This window comes from Salmo salar, chromosome 05 (assembly GCF_965601325.2).
Source record: "Salmo salar chromosome 05, fSalSal1, whole genome shotgun sequence".
Lineage (NCBI taxonomy): Eukaryota > Metazoa > Chordata > Actinopteri > Salmoniformes > Salmonidae > Salmo > Salmo salar.
Window position 1 is genome coordinate 61,083,063 of NC_138295.1, and position 18,027 is coordinate 61,101,089.

Consider the following 18,027-nt stretch of genomic DNA (forward strand, 5'->3'; position numbering starts at 1 on the left):
AATACAAAAAATAGGCTTTATCGTTGGGTTTTTTACAGAATTATTTGGCAATCGACTAGGAATGTCTTGGAGATCGACCGGTTGGTGATCGCTGCTCTAGAAAGTTGAGTGGTTCAATCTCGTGCTTCTCTCTGTTGGCTGATATTTCAGCGTGGCAGTCCCGGGGCTACGTGCGCAGCATAGAGGGAGCATTGGTGTTATGGCTTTACATCCCCTGCTATATTGTGGTTTGAGAGTTACCTGTATAACAGAACACAGGCCCCTTACTATTCAATCTTTACTAATGACCTGCCTCTGAGTTAAGCCTGTTTGTCTATGTATGCTGATGACTCAACACTATACACGTCAGCAATGACAGCAAGTGAAATCACTGCAGCGCTTTACACAGAGCTGCAGTCAGTTTCAGAATGGGTGGCAAGAAGGCAGTTGGTCCTAAATATTTCAATAACTAAAAGCATTGTATTCGGGACAAATCATTCACTAATCCCTAAACCTCAACTAATGAAACATTTGGAAATTGAGAAAGTTGAGGAGACTAAACTGCTTGGTGTAACCCTGGATTGTAAACTGTCATGGTCAAAACATATTGACCCAACAGCAACTAAGATGGGGAGAAGTCTGTCCATAATAAAGCGCTGCTCAGCCTTCTTAACAATGCAATCATCAAGGCAGGTCCTACAGGCCCTAGACTACAGTCCAGTCGTGTGGTTAGGTGCCACAAAGAGGGACCTAGGAAAATTACAATTGGCCCAGAACAGGGCAGCACGGCTGGCTCTTAAATGTACACAGAGAGTTAACATTGTCAGTCTCACCTGGCTCAAAGTAGAGGTCAGATTGACTTCATCACAACTTGTATTTGCGAGAAGCATTGACATGTTGAATGCACCAAGCTGTCTGTTTAAACTATTAGCACACAGCTCAGACACCCATGCATACCTCACAAGACATGCCACCAGAGGTCTCTTCACAGTCCCCAAGTCCAGAACAGACTATGGGAGGCACACAGTACTACATAGAGCCATGGCTACATTGAACTCTATTCCACATCAAGTAACTCATGCAAGCATTAAAATCTGATTTTAAAAAAACTGATAAAAATACACCTTATGGAACAGCCGGGAATGTGAAGAGACACACACACAGGCACAGACAGACACACATACACATGTATTTTGTGTTGTAGATATGTGATTGTAGAGTAGTGGCCTGAGGGAACACACTTAATGTGTCGTAAAAATCTGTTGTGAAATGTATTGTAATGTTTTTAAAATTGTATATAATTGCCTTAATTTTAGCTGGACCCCAGGAAGAGAAGCTGCTGCCTTGGCAGGAACTAATGGGGATCCATAATACATACAAATACAGACAGGCCCAAACATGTAGACACAGACCACACCCTCATGTATGCAAAACAGTGTGTCAACAATTTCATTCTCTCTTATCAGGACAGAAATATTTTCTGGAAAAACAGTCACTCATGATGACATCAGCTATGAGCAAGCCTGCATCCTCTACAACCTGGGTGAGTTGAACCATTGAGTGGTGAAGTGTAAAACTGACCTTAGATCAGCACTGAGGGCCCAACCAGCCGTCAAACAGCTATGTCCTGATTGCCATGATGTTGTCTTCTCTGTAGGTGCTCTCCACTCCATGTTGGGAGCCATGGATAACAGGGTGTCTGAAGAGGTGAGCAGAAGCAACACGTTAACCTCTCTCGCTCTCTCCATGACATCTCACACTGACATCCATTGTGTTGCCCTCCTCTTTCTATCGCTTCCATCCTCACTCCCTTCTGTCTCCCTCCCCTCTCTCTCTCCCTCTAGGGGATGAAGGTGTCATGTACACACTTCCAGTGCTCCGCGGGGGCCTTCTCCTACCTGAGGGACCACTTCAGCCACAACTTCAGCGTGGACATGAGTCACCAGATCCTTAACCTCAACATCAACCTCATGCTGGTAACTATCGCGCGCACACGCACACACACACACACACACACACACACACACACACACACACACACACACACACACACACACACACACACACACACACGGCGCACATGCATGTGTTCTCACAAGCATGAACACACACACACACACACACACACACACACACACACACACACACACACACACTTCATGGTTATTTGTCTCCATTCAGGGTCAGGCTCAGGAGTGTCTTCTGGAGAAGTCCATGCTGGACAACAGGAAGAGTTTCCTTGTAGCCCGCATCAGTGCTCAGGTAAATCTCTCTCCTCTCAACAACACAAGACGTAGCAGCAGGGCACGATAACACCCTCTAGACCTCAGTTGCCGTAGAGCAGTGTCGTTCTCATTAGGCATCAAACTGGGAGGGACTAACTGAACTTATCCAATAAGAAAATGATAATTATTTTCTGTTGCAAAAACATTTCGCTACGGTGTGCCCTAATGAGTACGACCCAGGTGTGCGACTGTTCTGTTGTTGGCCTGGTGCAGGTGGTGGACTACTATAAGGAGGCGTGCAGGGCTCTGGAGAACTCTGACACAGCCTCCATGCTGGGTAAGATCCAGAAGGACTGGAAGAAACTGGTGCAAATGAAGATCTACTACTTTGCTTCCATCGCCCATGTGAGTTTGAGACAGGACAGTGTGTTGTGAGGGAGTGTGTTGCGAATGTGTTCTCGATTTGGTTTACGGATGCTCTTTTATTGAATAACATTATATTTCTTTTCAGCTGCATATGGGGAAGCAGGCAGAGGAGCAACAGAAATATGGAGAGCGGGTATGTCACCTTCTTGACTATCCCTACTCCCCCCGTGTATCTTCCTCTGCATACCTCCATTCCTCTACACGTAATCCAATGTCTCTCCTTATACACCTATTTATCTAAAGCTGTGTGTTTTTGTGTTTTTAACAGCTGGCTTACCTGCAGAGCTCCTTAGACAAACTCAGTGAAGCCATCAAGTTGGCCAAGGTACAGTCACCTTGACTCTGTGTAACCTTTTTCATTTGGCGTTCTGAAATGGATTCTTTTGTGTCTGTTATCAAACTTACAATAACAAAGGAACTGTCTTTATGCTCCTTCCCCTCAATCCCCTCTTCTCTCATTCTCTCTCGTTTGATCAGGGTCAGCCGGACAGTGTGCAGGAGGCCTTGAAGTTCACCATGGACGTGATAGGGGGAAAGTAAGCAGCTATATTCCCTACTGTATATTGACTTATGATTGTAGGGTAGGTTGGTACAATCTTTAACCTTTGAGATAGGTAGACAGTCACACACACACTGTCACTCAAACAGTGGCGCTCTGGCTGAAGGGGTTCTCTCTGATCCGTCCTCTCCTTTTATCTTGCTATTCCTTACCCCCCCCGTCCCTTGTAGGTTCAACTCTGCCAAGAAAGACAATGACTTCATCTACCATGAGACTGTGCCCTCGTTGGAGACTCTTGCGTCCGTCAAAGGTCACATTGAACCCTGACCTATGACCTATCCTCACACACAACCTCTCCTGCATTTCATATACTATATTTGGATTTTCATTGTCATCATGTCCTCTCTAGGTGCCCCCCTGGTGAAGGCCTTGCCCGTGAACCCAACTGATCCCAGTGTCACAGGACCAGACCTGTTTGCCAAGCTGGTGCCCATGGCTGCCCACGAGGCCTCCTCTCTCTACAGTGAAGAGAAGGCAAAGTTGCTACGGGACATCATGGCCAAGATAGACAGCAGGAATGAGACTCTAGAGTGAGTAGGAGAGTCGGAGCGGCTGTGTGTGTGTTTGTGTCGTCTAGGTACGCCTTCTACGATTTAATATAGTGACTTTGTGTGGTTACTGATCTAGCTCTGGGTTTACAGGCAGTTTATGGACTCTCTGGGTCTGGAGCCAGACTCAGTAGATAACCTGGACATGTACAGTCACATCCCCCCTGTACTGATGGAGAAGTGTGCTGCACTCAGTGTCAGACCAGACACCGTCAAGAGCCTCATTCAGTCCATGCAGGGTGAGTGGTTGGCCTGGGACACACACATACACACATATACTCACACAGCCTTTGTTACTATCCCTATGTCTCTCTCCCTCAGTCCTGTCTGGTGTGTTCACGGACGTGGAGGCGTCTCTGAGGGAGATCCGGGACGTGCTGGAGGAGGACGAGGCCGGGGTGCGGGCGCTGCAAGAGGCGGTGGGAGGAGGCCCCGCGGCGGAGCTGCACACCCAGGCACATGCCCAGACCCTGGCTGAGATCCGCAGGGACCTGGAGAAGTACATGGAGGCCCATGAGAAGGCCAGCTTCACCAACACAGAGCTGCACAGAGCCATGAACCTGCACATCAGTAACCTGAGGCTGCTGGGGGGACCACTGGATGCCCTGAGAGATGCCCTGCCAAGGCCCCAACTCAACCAGGGTGGGTATTGGAAAGTGGAAAAGAGTTATGGTGTCATTTGGAGTGTGTTCCTAAGTGTGTGTGTGTGTGTTCCTACAGAGGAGGTGGCGGGGCTGCAGTGCATGAAGAGGATCCTGGGTAAGGTGCAGGAGATGAGGGACCAGAGGAGCACCCTGGAAAAACAGCTGCGTGACCTCATCCAGCAGGACGACATCACTTCCTCCCTTGTCACTACCGAGCGCACTGACATGAAGGTACAGGACATTGTGTATGGGTTTGATCTTCAGGAAATTCTAGACTAATGCATGCCTCTTAACACACTATATGTAACATTTGCCTGCCTGTCTCCCCCTTCCCTCTATCTCCCTCCTCGCCACCTCTCTCCCTCCCTCCCTATAGAGGTTGTTTGAGGAGCAGTTGAAGAAGTATGAGCAGGTGAAGGTGTACATCGACCAGAATCTGTCTGCCCAGGAGAACATCCTCAAGGCGCTGACGGAAGCCAACGTGCAATACGCCTCGGTCCGCAAGGGCCTCGCCGAGACGGAACACAAGTGAGCAAGGGCTTGGAAGGGTTTTAGTGGGACACCAGCACTATTGGTCAAAGGACTTTGACGCTGTTCCAGTCCAAGGCCATAGGGAAGGGGCCAATAAAGAGAATCAGAACACACAAGCAAATCGGAGCAGACAAATGGAAACACTAGGTACATAAGCACTAGCCTCATGTCATTGTTACTGAAGAAGATATCTCACCCTTCCTCTTCTCCTCCTTCCTTTCTCTCGCTCCAACTCTCAGGTGGAACGGCACGGTGCAGACCCTGGTGGCGTCCTACGAGGCTTACGAGGACCTGATGAAGAAGTCCCAGGAGGGGAAGGACTTCTACGAGGACCTGGAGACCAAGTCCTCCCGCCTGCTGGAGAGAGCTAAGACTCTGTGTCAGGGCAGGGAGGAGGAGAGGAAGGCCGTGCTGGACAGGGAGACCCAGAAGAATCCCCCTTCTCGGCCCACTGCAGCCAAACCGTCCCTGGGGTCCAAGGGGGGCTCAGACGTGGACTCTGCCTGTTCTAGTCTGGAGGATGCTGAGCTTGCCCAGATCAACGCTGCTATACTGAGCCTGGGAGGAGACCTGCCTGACGAGCTCCGTAGTCTACCCCCCGACCACCCCTCCCTGCACTCTGCCCTTCGCCCGGGACCTGAGGCTTTCCTTCCTGGTGCCAATCTGGGTGGCAATGCTTCGTTACCCTGGCCAGGGGCACCTGGGACACCGCTCTATACCCCTCAGTTCCCCCCAAACCTTCGCCCGCACCATTTCCCTGGCCCGCTCCCCGCCCAGGGTTTCCCCCGCGGACCCTTCACTCAGCTACCCCCCCAGCAGACCCCTGTTTCTGGCTATGGCCTTCCCCAGCCGCAAGCCCCCCAAACTGGGGGAGTCGGGCCTGCCCGTGCCCCTTTCCGTCCCTCCACTACTACAGTAGATAGTATCCAGACCCCCATCCCCAGTTATAACTCAGCCCCACGCCACCCTGTACCACCTACTGTCTCTGCAGGCTACGCTGTTCCCCCACAGATGGGTGTGTACCCACAGTACATTACCCAGCCTGGGGTGCCCATGCAAGCGCCCAGCCAGGTGCCACACCAACATCCACAGCAGCAGTACCAACACCCTCCTGGGCAGCTGCCCCCAGGCTACCAGTCTGCCCCCAGGGCTATGCCCGGGCCCCGACCCCCTCCCCAGGCCCAGCAGGGTTACCCACAGTACATGCCCCCCCAGCCCCGGCCGCCCATGCCCCCCCAGTATCAGCAGCCATATCCTGGTCAGCCCCAGCCACAACCCCAGCATGGCTACCAGCCCCAGTTACCACAGGGCTATCAGCCTCAACACCCTCAGCAGGGCTACCTGCCACAACAGCCCTCACACATGATCCCAAGGGGCCCTCACACACAGATGCCACCCACTTCCCAGCCCATGCCCCCTGTCTCCCAACCATACATGCAACCTGCCAACCAACAGATGCCCCCACACCCTCATCAGCAGATGCTACCTTCCCAACAACAACAATTGCATCCCAACGCCCAGCAAATGCATCCTCATCCACAAATGCACCCTGGCCCTCATCAGCAGATGCCCCCTAACAGCCAGCCCATGCCCCCTGGCCTGCACCAGCAGATGCCCCCTGCTTCCCAGCCCCATCATGTCCACCTCCCTCAGGCTTACCTGCCCAGGGGCCCCCTCCCACCTCAGGGGCCCCAGATGCCCCACCCTGGTCAACCCCCCCAACATGTCTACCAGCCCCAGTTACCACAGGGCTACCAGCCTCCTATAATGCCTCATTCAGCCCCCCAACAGTCCCAGGCTCCCCAGCCTGTAGCCCCCATGACCCCCACCATGTACCCCACTCCTCCAGGTGTGAACGGCTCTCCCGGAGCCCCACCACAGCCCACCTCTATGGGACAACCTCGGCCCCCTCCCCAGCACATGATTCCACCAACTGCTGGAGCTCCTCCAGTGGCCCTCCCACCTAACGCCATCCTTCCCTCGCCCTCACCTTCCCCTTCTCCCTCCCCAGGCCCCTCTTCCCTAGGCCTGGCCCCCCAGAGGCCCTCCCCAGCCCCCACCCCTGGCGGTCCACCCTCTCTCCCTTCCTCCTCATCCCCCTCCACCTCCCTCTTCCCGCGCCAGAACTCCATCACAGACGACCTGCTCTCCTCCAGCCCAGAGAGCCAGCCCGGTGGCCCCAAGGCCCCCGCCAACGTCCTCCAACCCACCAAGGCTGACCCTCAGGACGGGGAGCGCCGCAAGAAGAGCTCCCAGGGCGTCCGGCTGATCCAGGGCGACCCGTACCAAGCCCCCGAACGCGTAGCCCGCCTCTGCAGCGAACTCGAACGCTTCCGTTCGGCCGTGGAGTCTCTGGAGCGCCCGTCGGCGGACGAAGGTGGTCTGTCGCCGCTGGATGCCCGCTGGAAGGAGCTCCAGGAGGGGCAGGAGAGGGACGCCAGGCAGCTGTCCATCGCCATCGCTCGCTGTTACACCATGAAGAACCGCCACCAGGACGTGATGCCCTACGACTGTAACCGCGTGCTGCTGCGCTCGGGCAAGGACGACTACATCAACGGCAGCTTTGTGGAGGAGCTGTCGCCCTACTGCCCGCGCCTCATCGCCACGCAGGCGCCGCTGTCGGGCACGGCCGCCGACTTCTGGCTCATGGTGTGGGAGCAGAAGGTTTCGCTGGTGGTCATGCTGGTCTCAGAGCAGGAGTTAGATAAGGTATGAACACACTCAGGGGAGAAGGAATGGGTCATTCTAGGGGTCGCTCATAAAGGTTTACTACCGTGGGTGGACGATGTACCACCTGTTTGATTTTACCCAAGAAGGGATAAAAGGTAGGTCAGGAATTGGATAAGGCAGAACTTTGATTAGATGGTTTATTTACTTCCAGACTATTGACTTAAACGTTTGTGAAAACACATTTATTATTTCATTGGAAGTTATCAGTCCATATTTTGATTGACACATTGTTATTTATTGAAAGAACCCCAACTCTTAGTCGGTTTCTTTACTGTGTTTCCGCAGGGAAAGGTTTTGCGCTATTTCCCGACAGAACGCGGCCAGCAGCTTGCTCAGGGACCAATCACAGTCACCCTGACTACGCAGAAGACCACGCCCACCCACGTGGAGCGAATGATTGGCCTGCAATACCGTGACCAGAGCCTCAAACGCACCGTCATACACCTGCAGTTCACCTCCTGGCCTGAGCTGTGAGTCCACACAGTAACAACTGATTAACCACTGTATGCATGGAAATTAATATCTGGCTAACGAATACCATTTCACTTCTTCTTCCCCCCCCCAGGGGTCTTCCTGAGAGCAAGAGCAATCTAATCTGCTTCATCCAGGAGGTTCATGGATACTACCTGCACCAGAGGCCCTTACACACACCTATTGTCGTGCACTGCAGGTAACACACACATGCTATTTTATTAAGATCACCAAACATCATGATGATGAATCAAAACCAAGTGTGTGTGTGTGTGTGTGTTGCCACTAACCCCGTCTCTCTCCATGACCTCAGCTCTGGCGTGGGGCGTACCGGCGCCCTCTGTCTGCTGTATGCAGCGGTACAGGAGCTGGAGGCAGGGAACAGCATCCCTGACCTACCTCTACTGGTCAAGAAGATGAGGCAGCAGAGGAAGAACATGTTGCAGGAGAAGGTTAGAAACACACACACAACAAGCTCATGCTTTACAAGGGGTTAAATGTGCAGTCTCGTAAGAGTGACATCACATAGCCAAGTTCTCTAGTAAAAGCACATGTCACTTTCTCAGTGCATTGAGTCAGTGTTGTTTGTTGGTGTGATGGCTCTTCAAGGTGTCTCCTCTCTCTGGTGTCTGTCCACAGCTGCACCTGAAGTTCTGTTACGAGGCGGTGCTGAAACACGCTGAGCAGGTCCTCCAGAGACACGGCTACCTCCCTACCGCCCCCTGCAGCAAGACACCCAGCACTGCTGCCACCAAGGTGAGCCCAGTCTCTCACTGAGCCAGTTTTTGATCCTTTTGGCATTCAGGCTTTAGGGTCTCAGACACCTGAATGGATAGTGAGTAGTGGTGATTGAAGTCGTAAATATGCTCCTATTGAAAATGTAGTTGGAAAAACTATTTTATTTGCTTCGATTTTGGTGGTACTCGATGTAAGCTAAAATTGAGAGGCCCTATAGATGGGTTAGCTGACAACGTCACAAACTATGTGCACGCTTCAATGGGGCAGAAGTATATGAGTTGTTGTGATTCTGGATGGCCAGATAGCTACCAACAATGTCAAGAAACTGCCATGTGGGGAATCGGAAGTGACTCGTTTCAGCTAGTTTAATCTTCATCTTGTCTTGTTTTGAGGTGTTTTGACTGATTTCATGTCAATGTTAATATGGCAAAAAATTCACTGGCTAGCTAACCAACAACTGTAATGATGTATTTTAGAGACAAGTGCTCATTGTGCACATTTATGTTTTCAATAAAAATTGGAGACAAAATATAGTTTACATGTTGTCAATCTAAGCCAACCCTGTTTTGCCCCATAGTTGCGCACGTTTCGCTGTTGTTGCTTGACAACCAACCCGTCTATGCTACACTACTGCTCACTCCTGTCTAAATATTGTCTGGTTGTCTTTTCCCTGTAGCCTTACTCTCGCCAGGAGTCCCAACAGGACATCGTTCTGGGAGGTGACATGACCATCAGCTCCATTCAGGCCACCATCGCCAAACTCAGCATCCGGCCTCCCAGTGCCACTGACCCAGCCATGGACCCTGTCATCGAGATTGGTGCCCCCTCTGGTCTGGAGGACCAACCCTTCATCCCCGCCACCGACCTGCCCTTGGACAGAGAGCCAGCCGCCGCCCCCGCCCGGGACCCCTCTCCCAGCGAGACCCAACGCTCCTCCCTCAGTCCCCCACGCTCCTCCCCAGAGAAGGTTCAGTCCCCACCACCCAATGGTGTGGATGCCACCGCCCCTTCCTCTCCCCCCACAGCCAATAACCATGCGGTCCCAGAGGTGACCCCTGATCCGGCCCCTCCCTCTGGCCCGGCCCCAAACTCCCTGGAGCTGCTGGCCTCTCTGACTCCCGAGGCCTTCTCCATGGAGGGTGGTGGGTGCAAGGGGAAGTACCGTGTCACTAAGCAGAGCTTCCTGCAGCCTGCCGAGGGCCAGGGTCTCAACCAGGGGCCCCACGAGGATGGGGGAGACGACCCCCTGAGCTGCCTAGACCCCCTCTGGAGCCTCAACAAGAACTGAAACACAGGAGCCACGATGCCCTCTTTCTCTCTCCCTTCATAGCCGTGTCAAACTGACCTGTAGCCTTTAGAACTAGTTCTTCTTGAGTCTCTGATTCTCAGTTAATGAACCAACATGATTAGAATGGTGGAAACTCCAAGAATCACAACTAGAAGTGCTTAGTGGTAGGGGCTAGGGGTTGGTTTGAACCTGGGCCTTTCTGTCGCTTTAGGGACACTGCAGGGGTCATACATTCTGCCTCCGATCACTGGTGGCCTGGCTGTGCTTCTGGGACCAAATCATGGTGCACTCGTCTTTTCTTTCCTTCTCTTTGTCCTGTGTTTCTACCTGTACCAGATGGGTCTGTTCTTCACGCCTTGTTTCAGAGCTGGCCACTACAATCCCAGCACGCCCTCGTACAGCTGGTCGCTCCAGGCACAGGGTTAGCTTGGGGTCTTCATGTGGACTAAGATGATGGTAGTGACTGATATGGTGGCACTAAGGTGACGCAGACAGAGGCCAGAGGGTGGGGGAGGAGCTTGCAGACGAAGGTGTCGTTATGGTAACCGCATACATGAATCAGCACGTCTTAAGTTTTTTTCTTGTCTTTCATTAACACTGTAAATATATCTTGAATAAATGTAGACTACCCTCATGTTATTACGTTGTCATGGTTTTGACTACGGTATTTAAAATACACACCCACAGCTTATGGAATGTTTGAATATATGTATGGTTTATTTCTCAAGTGAGTATCCACTTTTCTACAAAAATCACAGACTACATGACAAGGTGTCAAAGCCTCTTTATTTGGAAATTAGTACAAAGTTTTGCTCCCGTGTTAAAAATAGTCCAGAACATTTGCTACCGCCACTACAGTCTGTGTACCCTAGCCAACCGAAGAAGGCCCGGGAGGAGGGGGGCAGAGCAGGCCTATGATTCCACAAAAACAATATTTACAGCGGTTTCTCTCTGCCCCTCCCTCCGTCAACTATTTTGTAGGACCAAAAGGAACAGATCAAGGGGACATGGGCTATGTTCCAATTATCTTAAATGCTTCCCTTCTCATCTCCTTTCATCACTACTGATAGTACAGTGGCAGAACGCTGGGAAACATATGTAAGGAGCATAGTGCCCCCAACACCAGAGTTGTGCGGTTTAATTCCTGCATAGGCCACATATTGTGACTGAATGTGTGTGAACTGTTGCAATGGATGGGTGTCAAATAACTATCGTGTCATTATTTGCAAGCAAGGAGATAAGGAAAGGCAGCTTAAAAGGACTTGGAACACAACCATATTTTACTGCCCAACTCAGGCAGCAGTTTATATCCTTCAACATTCATTCCTTAGAGACCCAAGTCGTCATCACTCACCCCCCCCCACACTGCCAGAAAGAGACCATTTGGTCAGGAAGTAAAAAATAATCTTCAAATTATAAGTGAATCTACACACTCACCTATTATTTACATGAAAAAACACAAAATAAATTAGAAATGTTACAATAGAACATGGGTGCACAACTCCAGTCCTTCTGGGAGGCGCGTGTCTGGGTTTTCCTTTGTCTTCAATTCATGTTATTGATAAACCAGCAGACACTGCAACACTTGAGGACTAAAGCTGTCCACCCCTGCATTCACAAGTCTGACGTGTGTCTTTCTATACATTATGTTTCAAAGTGCCTAGAGTGTGTGTGAGCATGTGCATTTCAGAGGGTTAAGAGTTAGTGTGTTATATCTGTGTATGTAGAAGTTGAGTGGATTTGCTTTTCAATATCAAGCGTCACAGATCTACATTCAGCTATGGGTGTAAGTAACCAAGTAGGCTAACGTCTAAGGTCAAGCCCACTAGGCTCTCTGCATTGCGTGTGTCTGCAGGCTAGCGCTACGGTCACTCAGAGCGAAGGGGCTGGAAGAAAGGTTGAGTTAGTAGAGGGGGTCCAACGTAGAGGGTACCATCAAACTCCTCATATTCCTAGTCTGAGGCCCTCGCGGACTCCTTTGCTCACTTGAAAAGACTGGCTGGGCCAAGGTGGAGTTATCACCACATTACTGGTACACTACCCATCCTCTCCTTTATGCCTGATGGGGTTCTCAAACTCACAAGCAGATAATTACAGAGATAAAAAAGGGAAAGTAAAGAGACCGTTTCATCGTATTGGGAAAAATATAGTGGACAGAGAAACCCAGTTGTAAGATGTTTTTCAAGAGGAAGCCATTTTAGGCATTTAAAAAGTAACGTGATTTCCTCAATGGAACCTTTAGTCAGAGAACAAGACGTACAATGGTACTAACGTAAAACAGTGCAATTGAATATATTCACAATCTCAAATGATCTGACATTTCTCCTGGGCCCAGTCAACATGGGAAGAGAGCAGCCAATGTAGAGCTACCACAACTTCACATCTCAAATTCAAGCAGAAAGTGTAGAGGTATAGAGCCTTCTACAGCTAAAAGGGCTCTTAGGGGCCAGATGGGTCCTCCTGCAGCAACAGTAGCCCTAAAATCAGAGCCTGAGGCTTGGTAAGGCAAGGGACCTCTCCCCCTCAATCCCCAACTACAAGAAAACATGTAAGCCTTTTCAGTTCCAAAATATTCATATTACAAATATTCATCATAACCAATGTTTAAAAAAAATAAAAAATCTAACTCGTCATCTCCACATTATATTATGCACATCTCAAATTGGTACTTTAAAATGTATCACTAATAAATAGATTTAAACATAAAAACAACCCCCTCTCAAGGTGCATTTCATTACAGTAATCGTATCCAGTTATCTCACACACACACACACAATAATGAAGGATTTTTGTCAGCAGTGTTTTCACCATAAAAAGAGACTGTTTTGTGTCCTGGGAAAGAAACACACACATGCTAGTAACGGCTTAGCCCAACGGCCCTCAGACCTCATGACATGAGCCTGCCACAGCTTCGCTACACTGATTGGCTGGTGTGGTATCAAACACTCCGCCAATGACAGCAGCATAGAGTGACAGACTGTCTGATTGTTGGATGGGAACCCCTTGGGGTGTGTGTACCCCAAACCATCCAATGCATGGATACAAACCCCCTGAGCTACTAACAAGGTCAAGGGTCATCTTTCTGGTCAGACAGACCTCACCCTGTGGTTGGTTGACCACTTGTAAGTCTGTCTGTCTGTCTGTACATCTGTCTCTCCAACCAGACATTAGCTTTCTAAAAATTTTTTTATGTATTGCTATAGAAATGCCCTCCCACCTAATCAGGTGAAGCGCTAACGATCTAAATTAGCCAATCACGTCAACTCTTTCCAAGAAGATTGTCCAACTGCAGCGTAGTGTAGGGCCAAAATGAGTTGCGTTTGCATGTATCCCCATTGTCAGTACTGACCATTTCATCTACTCCTCCAGGCCACTGTGTGGCGCCTGTCCTAGTTCTGCTACTACTCAGTCCAGCTTCTCCAGCACCGAAGGTACGTAGACCAGGCTGAGCTCGGAGCCAAAGTCGCAGACGATGGCGGCGTTGTTCAGCACCACGAGCTGGCGAACCCCCTGGCCGTCGCTGCTCTGGCCCAGGTAGACCGTCTGGAGGAGGTCTCCGAAGTTCAGGTCCCAGAAGGACACACAGCCCTGACCCCCTGTCACCAGGAGAGACTCAGAGATCACCCCCAGACTAGCACCACAGCCCACCTCCTAGGGGAGGGGGGGAAGAGGAAAAGAAAGAAAGAACAGGTTAGGTTTAGAGAAGGAATGGAAAATTGGGATAGGAGCAGGCGAAGAGGCATAAAGCATAAACTATCGTTGAAAAACAGGAGGCTAGTTTACCTGATTTCTCCCATATTATCCACACACACACACACACACACACACACACACACACACAGAGAGAGAGAACCACCTGCTGTATGGAGTAGAGCTTGATGCCCGTACTGCGGTCCCAGATGCAGATGAGGTCGTCGAGGCCGCTGCTAATCACGCACGATGTGGTGCACACCAGCGAGGTCACGTCGCCGCGGTGACCGTACACGTGGCTGACCCGGCTGCCCGTCAGCACATCCCACAGGCAGATTGCTCCGTCCTGCCCCCCACTGGCCAGAACCATGGTCTACAACACGACAATGACTGATACTTCACATTGGTCATATTCATTAAGTACAAACAGAAAAAAGTGGACTGCTCTGGGAAGGGACTACCTGCAGTTGTTCATAAGAAATCCACATTTTCCGTTGCAAAATGTTTTGCTGCGAAGTGCCCTAGTAAGGGGGGGCTTACACTCAAATGGATTTTGATCAGAAAGGAGCACCTTAGGCCGCGTTTACACAGGCAGACTTTTAACCAATGAGACCAGCTCTGAAAAAGATCTGATTTGAAAAGATTTGATGTGATTGGTCAAAAGACCAATTAGTGTAAAAAAGATCAGAATTGGGCTGCCTGTGCCTTGGTGAGTCATGCACACCCAGCAAGACTGGTACACAAGGTTCGGAAAAGGTGGAATTTTAGGAGCAAGGTGAACCCATTGCTACATTGCATAACTATCCTTCTGGGGGAAATGATTCAAGGGAGCAGGTTTTGGGTTGGAATGCAGCCAGACAAGAGTTTAGCCATTGGAACACAGTTTTGGGGAACATGGCTGTACCATCGGACTGCCCGGGGGGGAGGGGGGATACAGACTGTACCATTGACCAACCTGGTCTATGTAGATGGCAGTGATTCCCCCAGAGTGGCCCTGGAGCGTGAAGAGACAGCATGAGTCCTCCAGACGATACACCTGACACACAGGGACACAGTAGGGTTTTAGTGTGTGTGAGTGAGTGAGTGAGTGTAGATTTTATTCTGTTTTAGCATGTAAAAGGTTGGTGAATGATATACACAAGTGTACACGTGTGTGTTTCTGTGTGTGTGTGTGTTCCTGTGTGTGTTCTCACTCACCCTGACGGTGTGGTCCTGGCTGCCCGTGACCACTCTGCCGGCCGCGGCTCGCAGCACCGTGATGGGTTTCTGGTGGGCACACTGCACCGAGCGCGTCAGCTGGCATGAGATCACATCCTCACTGCTGTAGCAGGGCGAGGGCAGCATGTTACTACGCCCGGGGGGACCTGGCACCACACACACACACACACACCCAACATGGATAACACACTCATTACAGATGTTTCCAGGTAAAACGCTCCCAAAGTCAGGACGTCACAAACGTCAAAAGTAAACATGTCTGAAGGCACCTTACTTGGTAATTAGTTAACTACACTATTGATAGCTACCGTAGTACTTCCCGGTCAATAACATGTCTCCAAGAATGACCAGGTGACTCCAGTTGTTGACATTTTACCCATCGACTTTCCAAGCGTATTAGACATACACTGAGTGTACAAAACATTAGGAACACCTTCCTAATATTGAGTTGCATCCCCTGTTGCCCTCAGAACAGCCTCAACTCATCATGCTTCCCACAACTCGTCTAATGCTTCCCACAGTTGTGTCATGTTGGCTGGATGTCCTTTGGGTGGTGGACCATTCTTGATACACACAGGAAACTGTTAAGCGTGAAAAACCCAGCAGCGTTGCAGTTTTTGACACACTCAAACCAGTGTGCCTGGCACCTACTACCATACCCTGTTCAAAAGGCACTTAAATATTTTGTCTTGCCCATTCACCCTCTGAATGGCACACACACAATCCATGTCTCAATTGTTTCAAGGCTTAAAAATCCTTCTTTAACCTGTCTCCTCCTCTTCATCCACACTGATTGAAGTGGATTTAACAAGTGACATCAATAAGGGATCATAGCTTTCACCTGGTCAGTCTATGTCAAGGAAAAAGCAGGTTCCTAATGTTTTGTGCACTCGGCGTATATTGGGTCGTTTAACAGTGTGTGTGAAGCTCACCTCTGTACTGCAGTAGGCCCAGAGGCTTGTTGATGTCGACAGTGAAGAAGTCTAGAGAGCCGTCGAGTCTGGCCGCCACGATCCTGTTGTTGAGGAAGGCCAGGGCCGTGATCCCTGAGACGCCGTCTTCATTACTGCAGCGTAACGAGCCCTCCACTGCGTCCCACAGCTAACCACATAACACGTTAGTGCACTTGCCCTGGCTTTTTATCGCTTTCGCTGTGCCAATTTCTCCTACTCTGACTCTCTCTCCTCTTGCAAATATTGTTTCCTGCTTTCTAATTATGACTACCTCTCTTTCCCCTTCTCATCCACTCCCTCTGCACCCATCCCATTCTTTCTTTCTGTCTCCAAGGGAGCATCCTAAAGTGTCTAGTGACGGTGTAGGGGCTAGGGGGGGTCGATTTGGGATTGGGTCTCACCTCCAGTTTTCCGCTGCTCCTCCCAGCAGCGATGAGGTTCCCCCGGAGCTCCATGGCCCACACGGCGCTCTCCCAGTCCGGGGTCCCCTGGCCCTGTGGAGCAGGGGGCTGGATGTACCCCAGGCTGCGTCTCCTCTGGGGAGGGGGTCCCGACGGGGGTGAGGGGGAGGGGTAGGAGGCAGTGAGGCCCGGCGAGGGAGGCTCGTGCTCCAGGTAGGCCTTCTCCACCAGCCCCCCGAAGTCAAAGCCATCCCTGGGCGGGGTGAGAAGGAGGTGGGAGGGGGGCTGGGAGTCGAAGTTGGTGTCGATGAGGGGGGTGAGGTCGGGTTGGTCCTCAAAGAGGGCAGGACGTGGGGTGGTCCGCCGCCTGAGGGGGTAGCCCTCATCCTCATCAAAAACCCCGCCCTCTGATTCTGTCCCGCCTCCCAGATTCTCAGGTTCGGCCACACCCACGGCGTCCCAGCCATCCCGCTGCTCCCAGCAGCCACTGCTGCTACTCCGCCGCAGCCTGACAGAGAGACAGTTTAGTGTTCAGGGTAGGAGGCTGGATATGCATATAGGAGAACAGGAGGAAAGACTATGTTGGAAGAAATAAAGGACATGGGAATGGGAAGAACGGTGAACACAGACAAAAAGTTATTATTAAAATAATACAAGTTGTACTCCGAATAGGTGAATGGTGCCAGGCCAAAAAATAGAAACATTATGCATGAATACAAGCATGAACTGTCCATAGGTGTGTGTGTATGTAAGCCTGTATTGGCCAAGGTGACCTTGTGGATATGGTACGTGTGTGTGTTACCCATGTTTAGGAATGACAGTGAGGCAGTCTCCAGTCTGAGCGTCCCACACACGGATCTGTCCTGCCAGACAACAACTGGCCAACAGCATGCCGTCACTCGCCAGACACTCTATATCCTGGGGGGGAGAAAGAAAGAGAGAGAAAGAGAGAGAGAGAGGAAGGAAGAGAGAGAATGCAGAGGAGAGATACTTGTAAATATTCATGCTAATGAACAACGGTATGTGTCACAGTGTGTGTGTGTGTGTGTGTGTGTGTGTGTGTGTGTGTGTGTGTGTGTGTGTGTGTGTGTGTGTGTGTGCCCAGTCTCTCACCATGCTGTGTCCACGCAGCAGCAGGGGGGAGATCTCGCTGATGGGTGGCGAGTAGCCGTAGTCGTCGCAGGGCAGGTCACCACGGCGCCGGCGGCCGTGGACCACGCCGTTCTGGCCGTAGTTGCGGGGACAGAGGACCCGGTAGAGACAGAAGAGCAGCAGCACCAGCAGAACCCCTGCCGCCAGGCCCAGAGCTGCTACCCTAGAGAGAGAGAGAGACAGACAGACAGACAGACAGGGTTAATAACCTGTTTGCTGCCTTCTCTATACGCGCCAATAAAGCTGGTTTGGATTGTATCGAGAGAGAGCGAGTTAAATGTGTGAAGAGAGAGCACATTAGAGACAGAGAGAGTACCAATGACGGGGAGACCAAGTCATCTCGTGGCCACCACAGAGCATCTTACAATAGCAAGACTTGAACCTTGAGAGAAGTGTGAACTTGACGCAATGGCGTACCGACATAAATCCTCAGCTCGTCAGAATGACATTCCATAACATGTCTGTTCATTGTCC

General features: G+C 50.9%; 2 protein-coding genes across 5 annotated transcripts in view; one reads left to right on the plus strand and one right to left on the minus strand.

Annotated features, from left to right (window-relative positions):
• LOC106605337 (tyrosine-protein phosphatase non-receptor type 23) overlaps positions 1–10,778 on the plus strand; it is a 30,353-nt gene extending 19,575 nt beyond the window's left edge. The window contains exons 4-23 of the mRNA XM_014200837.3: positions 1,446–1,522; positions 1,637–1,686; positions 1,824–1,955; positions 2,161–2,241; positions 2,478–2,609; positions 2,716–2,763; positions 2,899–2,955; positions 3,108–3,166; positions 3,360–3,439; positions 3,539–3,719; positions 3,831–3,976; positions 4,059–4,379; positions 4,458–4,612; positions 4,758–4,909; positions 5,152–7,621; positions 7,928–8,112; positions 8,208–8,312; positions 8,427–8,565; positions 8,753–8,869; positions 9,528–10,778. Coding sequence (XP_014056312.3) covers positions 1,446–1,522; positions 1,637–1,686; positions 1,824–1,955; positions 2,161–2,241; positions 2,478–2,609; positions 2,716–2,763; positions 2,899–2,955; positions 3,108–3,166; positions 3,360–3,439; positions 3,539–3,719; positions 3,831–3,976; positions 4,059–4,379; positions 4,458–4,612; positions 4,758–4,909; positions 5,152–7,621; positions 7,928–8,112; positions 8,208–8,312; positions 8,427–8,565; positions 8,753–8,869; positions 9,528–10,139 — 5,299 coding nt within the window. The 3' untranslated portion in view covers positions 10,140–10,778. The remainder of the gene's footprint in view (positions 1–1,445; positions 1,523–1,636; positions 1,687–1,823; positions 1,956–2,160; positions 2,242–2,477; positions 2,610–2,715; positions 2,764–2,898; positions 2,956–3,107; positions 3,167–3,359; positions 3,440–3,538; positions 3,720–3,830; positions 3,977–4,058; positions 4,380–4,457; positions 4,613–4,757; positions 4,910–5,151; positions 7,622–7,927; positions 8,113–8,207; positions 8,313–8,426; positions 8,566–8,752; positions 8,870–9,527) is intronic.
• A 128-nt stretch (positions 10,779–10,906) lies between these two features.
• Positions 10,907–18,027, minus strand: part of LOC106605338 (sterol regulatory element-binding protein cleavage-activating protein) — a 34,731-nt gene continuing 27,610 nt past the window's right edge. For all 4 annotated transcript variants that reach the window (XM_014200843.3, XM_014200842.3, XM_014200839.3 and 1 more), the window contains exons 14-21: positions 17,515–17,716; positions 17,204–17,319; positions 16,402–16,909; positions 15,980–16,148; positions 15,027–15,193; positions 14,785–14,865; positions 13,996–14,202; positions 10,907–13,790 (exon numbers count right to left, since the gene is read on the minus strand). In XM_014200843.3, the coding sequence (XP_014056318.1) occupies positions 13,545–13,790; positions 13,996–14,202; positions 14,785–14,865; positions 15,027–15,193; positions 15,980–16,148; positions 16,402–16,909; positions 17,204–17,319; positions 17,515–17,716 (1,696 nt within the window). In that variant the 3' untranslated portion in view covers positions 10,907–13,544. The remainder of the gene's footprint in view (positions 13,791–13,995; positions 14,203–14,784; positions 14,866–15,026; positions 15,194–15,979; positions 16,149–16,401; positions 16,910–17,203; positions 17,320–17,514; positions 17,717–18,027) is intronic.